Genomic DNA, 6,362 nt, shown 5'->3' on the forward strand with positions numbered 1-6,362 from the left:
TCCCACCAGAGATAGGCTGCTAGCTTGGAAGATTGTCACTGCTAACAGTTGTCCACTTTGCTCAACCATGCCTGAATCTACTGGTCACCTATTTTTTGAGTGCTCATATTCTGCTGCTGTGTGGGGAAAGATCCTTCAACAGTTGCAGTTTCACAGAAATCCTGCTCCATTTGATCAGGAACTTGCTTGGATATTGAAAGCTACTAAAAGAACTGGTGATAGATATAAATTGCTGCTGATGTTCTTCTCTGAAAGTGTTTATGGCATTTGGCTTCAGAGAAATGAGATGGTGTTTAACCAAAAATGCAGAAGCCCTGCTGATTTAGTGCATGATATCCAGTTTAGGGTGGCTTGTAGGGCCACTGACAGTCAGAAGCTGCTATGCTGAGTTTGTGTTAGAGGTGTCCTTTATTGCTAGTGTTTAGCTTTGTGCTTGTTGTTCTTGGTGTTCTGGTGGCTTGTGCCTAACACTGTGCTAGTTCTTTTACTAGCCCTCTCCTTTTGGTAATAAAATAACTTTATTTGCCAAAAAAAAAAAAAAAAATTCAAAGTTATTTTAGATGTATATGATTATAAAGATTTATATTTTTCTTATTTTGTTCAATTTTTGCTCATTTTGAATGAAGGTGTGCCTCAGTGTTGTCTAGTTTAATTGATAATTAAACTACAAACATCATTTTATCCCCTCTTGCTCATTTCGGACTGTTGAATCAAATGAGAAAATTATTTTAAAGTTCACACTAGTAGAAAAAACCCTTATTGCAGCGGGCTTTTAGACCCCTGTTGCAGCGTACATCGTATGCTGCAACTGGGGGGCCTGCAACAAGTCTGAACTTGTTGCAGCGTACATGTTCGCTGCAAAAAGTGATTTGTTGCAGCGGGCTTTTAGATGTACGCTGCAACAAGTGCCAAAAAATTGGCAAAATTTTGGACTTGTTGCAGCGTACATATAAAAGCCCGCTGCAACAGACCCAACTTTTTGCAGCGTACATTTATTTGTACGCTGCAACAAGTCTGAATTTTTGCGAAATTTTTTTCCCTTGTTGCAGCGTACAACATATATGTACGCTGCAACAAAGCACTTTTGGCGGGAAAATTCTAATTTTGTTTAGGGATACCTAGAGTGCCTTGCACCAAATATAGATGGGCACGTTTGTACTAGCAGCACACCAGACAGAGCCGAAATGCCACAGAAGCTTAAGGCAGATGGGCACGTTTGTACTAGCAGCACACCAGACAAGGAACAAATAGGAGATAATGGCAAAGCCTAACATGTAAACTTTTCCATGAAGCAAAAGGTATCAATAAACAAAATCTGAAAATGGTGGCCAAGCAGATGATCACTTGAGTATTCACATCATCTACCAACCAAAGGGAAAAAAAAACTAAATTAAAGAAGTCAAAGTACATGTAGTTAGTCTAAGGAAGCCTCTTGCAAAACATTGTATTGTATTTCTCTTCAACTCAATCAAAAACAGTCATGACATTCAAAATTGGAATAGTCCTATTCATAGAAGTTTATGGTTTCAAGAAAGATTTGAACTTGTTGGTCCAGCACCAAAGCTTCCAGCTCCACGACCAAAGCCTGACCTACCACTAGAAGAACCCTGTGAAATAATAAAATATGTATCATCAAACACGAATCTGGTACAATGGGGAGAGGGGAGACAATCACAAACTCACACCTTATACGACCACAGACAAAGAGTAAGCCCTGTTTTAGGCAATATAAAATCAGCCATCTAATACTGGTTCTATCCATGATCCACATGTTTACACATCCTTCAGGAGGTGACAAGGGAAATATATAGCATTGTATTCATACAGATTAATTTACCTTTCACGCAAACACTATGCTACTATATAGAGGAAATTCAGATCCAAATAGAATTATCAACTAAGTCTTCTAAGTACCGGTATTCTGGACAAAGCTATCTCAGCAGCTGAACTGGGCCTAGGATCCAATCTCATATCCATAACCCTTGAATAGGTTCATAGAATATTGTAGAATTATTTATATCCAAATTCTACACATCACTGATATTCAACAACGCCAAAGTAATGGCAACAAACACATGACACGTAGGATTCCACTCTATTGCATATATCTTCTTCACAAATGTGATCAGTTCCATCGTTTTAAGTTACAGAAGGTAGTACAGCATATCATTCAGTAGATAACTAGGTATAGCTCGCTTCACTGAATCACCGGAATGCAACGTAACAACATTGTAATAAAAATTCAGATCATCAAAGAAAATAAATATTAGGGTCTTAATAGTTAATACGGAGTACTATCCAAGTGCAATTAGGACTATTAAAAAACAGAAGCTACCCAAGAAACTCAATTAGCACTATCAACGTTTCACACTTACCCCAAATGATGGTCTGTAATCAGCAGGAGCACCGCCCTTGTCACCGGAATCACCTTCACCACGAGGTCCAGAACGGTAGCCATCCCTATCACCAAATCTAGGCCTGTCTCCTTCAAATCGCGATCCCCCACTGGTAAAAAATTCAACAACATAACAACCAAGTTAGAAAGCTGACATCCAATTTGAAAAAACAACAATATCAGCAGAGCGCCACTAATAAGATAAGTTTGTACTCCGTATTAAACTTGTGTTTACCATCAGAAGGGAAATCACAATTATGACAACCTTAACCATTTTGACTATAAAAAAAAAGAGCAAGCCATTACCGTGGGCCAGGTGCGCCGCCCATTGGCCTGCCAGCAGGCTTCATCTGCTTCTTTAAGGTAGCAGGGACAATCTCTGAGGGAAGGTTGAGGTAAGTACGAAGGAATTCAATACCCTCGTTGGTCAAGAACCAGTAGTAGTGCATCCAAGCAAAGGTCTCCCTCACATACTCCTTGGACTTAAAGCTTTGCATCAGCTTGATCACTTGCAGATTCGGGACATCAATGTCAGGGTGCTTTGCCAAGTTATAATCTTTCTTTGCAAAGCAAACTCCCTCTGTTCAAAATTCATTCCAGTTCTAAATCAGTACAGAAAGCTTGCATTTCTGAATCACTTTGATAACAGAAAAATCTCTTATGGTTCTGATTAAAGAACTCCAAAAGATTAACTATGAGTCTATAACTGACAAAAGCTAATTTAAAAAGGAAATCTACAAACAAATAACATACAAAACTCAATGCGATTATGAGATACAAATAATGGAGTAGCACAAGCCGTATCACCGTCAAGTCACAACAGTAACGCGGTGCAGCCACATTCAACATTAACAATTCAACGATTTCAACCTAGTGCAGCTAATAGAACATTGGTTTGTACTCCGTACATTTATATGATAGTAAAATCTAATCACCTTGGGAAGCAATTCTTAATTAAGATATGTTGTTCACAAATCATACCTCTGGCTATCTGTGACCACGAAAGACAAAGCCTAAACCAAATTGGTGCTAAAAGTTACTGTTCCACACTTCCACCTATCACTCAGACATGTAAATATATCCCAGAGTTACCACTTCCTTAAATACCCCAGTATCCCAATCCAATATTGAAATTTGGGATAAATGAAAGATAACACATTTCAACTGTCAAAATGAAATACTCCGTAATATAAATTTAAAACCAACCACATTGAAAAAACCCAGAAATTCATATCATATTGCCATAATCTAATCAATTATTCACTAATAAAAATAAATTAAATTTAAGTGGGAAATGGAAGTCTGTTCATATAAAATTGCACCAAACACAAAAAGGAAACCCATAATTTAGATCAAGAAAGAGAGAGATGACCTTGGAAGAGGTACTTGCTGATCTCACGGCGGTTCTGCTCAGTCATGATCTGTTCAACAATACCCAAAATTATTATGAAATTTCACACACAAATTAAAAGGAAATTGAAGAATGAGAAATGGAAAATACCATGTTGACGGAAATACGAAGAAGGGATCTGTGGGAATCGATCAAATGGTGAAACTTGCAAAGGGAATGCCGCAATAAACCTTGAAATAAAGCTTAAATCGCAGAGAAACCCTAGTTTTGTTCTTTCGTAGATTTTAAAAGACCCCGTTTAATCGTTTAATAATTGAAAAACAGCCAAAAAAATCAAAATAAAAACGAAAATCAAAACGAAAATCAAAAACGAAAATCAAAACGAAAATCAAAACGAAAATCAAAAACGAAAATCAAAAACAATAATCAAAACGAAAATCAAAAACTAAAATTGAACCCTAATCTGAAAACGAAAATAAAAAACGAAAATAAAAATTGAACACACCATACCGAAACCACCGGAACCACGACGCCGAGCAACCACCGGAACCACGACGCGACGGGGAGATGCTGAACCCCCGGCCGACCAAGAATATATCTTTCAGTGACAGGCCGCGCGAGAATTGAACGGGATGGGGGAGATGAGGCGAGAACACCACACACCGGCGAAGACAGCGACGCAGGGCTGAGCAACGCTTGGGTTCGACGGCGACGCAGGGCTGAGTTCGACGGCGACGCAGGGCTGAGTTCGACGGCTGAGTTCGACGGCTTGCTTGGATATTTGTTTAAGGGAAAAAGCTTGGAGCTAGCAGAAAAGGAACAACGTACGTTTGAGCGCGGTTTGTTGCAACCTAGGAAAGTAAAAAATTTTGAAACGCGGACTTGTTGCAGCGGGCAATAACATGTATGCTGCAATAAAGTCGGGTTGTTGCTGCGGGCTTTTATTTTGTACGCTGCAACAAACACATTTGCTGCGAACAACTAAAATGTACGCTGCGATAACCCTTTAAAGGGTTTGACCCGCGTTGACCGACTGGTTGTTGAAGCGTATTTATACATGTACGCTGCAACAAGGGGGCTGCAACAGGGGTTTTTTCTACTAGTGTCAGTTGCTCATTTAGAGAATTGACATATATGATCCAAACATTTTTAAACTCACGAACTACTTCGTACTATAGTTGGTATAGTCTCTTTGGTTGTACCATGTTCAGATTGAATCACGTTAACATCACTAGTTCATTATCCTTCGGGTTTCATGTTGTGGGTACCAAGATCAATTTCATCTGCAATCGTAATTCACGATTTTTTGGAATAATTTTGAAGCACTCCCACTGTATTAATTTTCTTCTTAGGAGAAGGCATTAGCCTTCTGTTATATCTAGTGTAGCTAAAACATATACGGTGTAGAAGAATATATAGCCCTGTAGGAGATATATGACTTATATAGAAGGACGTTTAAGCTGTCATTTTTATCATTTTACATTGTGCCTCTTACCGTCTTAATCTTCAAAGACCTTAGCAATCTTCTCAACAGGCATGAGGGGCATGTAATTGGTAACTCTGTAACCCCTCGCAGCACCCATTTGGAATTTGACATTTCTGGCACAGGACTTAAGTAAGTTTTACTCCTTATATGTGTAACTCATTACATCAATTATGCTTCCTCATTATGTTTTCGTATGTGTCGTGTTCGTCATTTAACTTCTTAGGAAGTCTTGGCACACTAGTTCTTGTTCTCTGATTGTAATGTGCTTTTTATTTCCTTTCCTGGTATGAAACAGGGGATCATGTTGGTGACTACTGTGAAAATCTTGTTGAGACTGTGGAGGAAGCTGAAATGTTACTGCCTTACTGGGCTGGAAACCTGATACTTACTTCTCTATCCATACTGATAATGAAGATGGTACTCCTGTTGCTGGAACCTCACTACCACCGCCATTCCCACCTTGTACTATAAGGCAACTCTCACTCGTTATGCAGATCTATTGAGCTCCCCTAAAAAGGTATGTCATTTCCTATCGACTTGTCAGACCTTCTTTATCAGTCGTATCTTTCTTATGACTTTATTCTGACAAATGTTTTTTCTTTTCAGTCTGTTTTGCTAGCATTAGCGGCTCAAAAATGAAGCCGAACGGCTGAGATAGCTTGCATCCCCCGCTGGAAAGGTGAAAAATCTTTTCACGCCATTTGATTAATGTTATGCCTGTAACTTTTTCTCGTGACTGGTAAATAAATTAAGTTATGTTGTGCAGGACGAATATTCCTAGTGGGTAGTTGCGAGTCAGAGGAGCCTCCTTGAGGTTATGGCTGAGTTCCCTTCAGCAAAACCATCAGTCGGAGTTTTCTTTGCAGTAGTTGCACCACATTTGCAGCCAAGATTCTACTCCATCTCATCCTCCCCAAGGTAATATAATCTCCCTCATTCTCAGTGAAATTATTATTGACATTAAGTTAAATTCTTGTCATTTTTGCATTAAGCATTGTGCTAATTTGTTGAAATGAACACTGGCATTGTGTGGATGTATTTGTTCCTAGTTCTTTCAAAAGCAATCCCCTCTTAGCAATCTTCATTAGAGTATATGAAGAAAATGAGAGAATTAGGACATCCTATCTCTC

The 6,362-nt window shown here is 38.9% G+C and overlaps 1 protein-coding gene across 2 annotated transcripts; it reads right to left on the reverse strand.

Annotated features, from left to right (window-relative positions):
- Positions 1-1,248: 1,248 nt before the first annotated feature.
- On the reverse strand, positions 1,249-4,719 carry LOC130459536 (40S ribosomal protein S10-3-like). Of its 2 annotated transcripts, none has more exons than XM_056826980.1 (5): positions 4,257-4,719; positions 3,768-3,816; positions 2,702-2,975; positions 2,376-2,505; positions 1,249-1,607 (listed from the first exon to the last, which is right to left on the reverse strand). In XM_056826980.1, exons 2-5 carry the CDS (start codon positions 3,811-3,813, stop codon positions 1,527-1,529), a joined length of 531 nt encoding a protein of 176 aa, XP_056682958.1. In that variant the 5' UTR covers positions 3,814-3,816; positions 4,257-4,719; the 3' UTR covers positions 1,249-1,526. The 2 variants fall into 2 exon arrangements, with proteins under 2 accessions (XP_056682958.1, XP_056682957.1); XM_056826979.1 differs by lacking the exon at positions 4,257-4,719 and adding an exon at positions 3,897-4,160.
- Positions 4,720-6,362: the final 1,643 nt, after the last annotated feature.

This window comes from Spinacia oleracea, chromosome 4 (genome assembly GCF_020520425.1).
Source record: "Spinacia oleracea cultivar Varoflay chromosome 4, BTI_SOV_V1, whole genome shotgun sequence".
In the NCBI taxonomy this organism is placed as follows: domain Eukaryota; kingdom Viridiplantae; phylum Streptophyta; class Magnoliopsida; order Caryophyllales; family Amaranthaceae; genus Spinacia; species Spinacia oleracea.

Excerpts from the sequence above, each read along its gene's own strand:
- LOC130459536 (XM_056826979.1), bottom strand. Across the intron at positions 2,976-3,767 it reads CAGCAAGTACCTCTTCCAAG|AGGGAGTTTGCTTTGCAAAG; the intron begins GTCATCTCTCTC and ends AATTTTGAACAG. Across the intron at positions 2,506-2,701 it reads GGCGGCGCACCTGGCCCACG|TGGGGGATCGCGATTTGAAG; the intron begins GTAATGGCTTGC and ends ATTTTTTACCAG.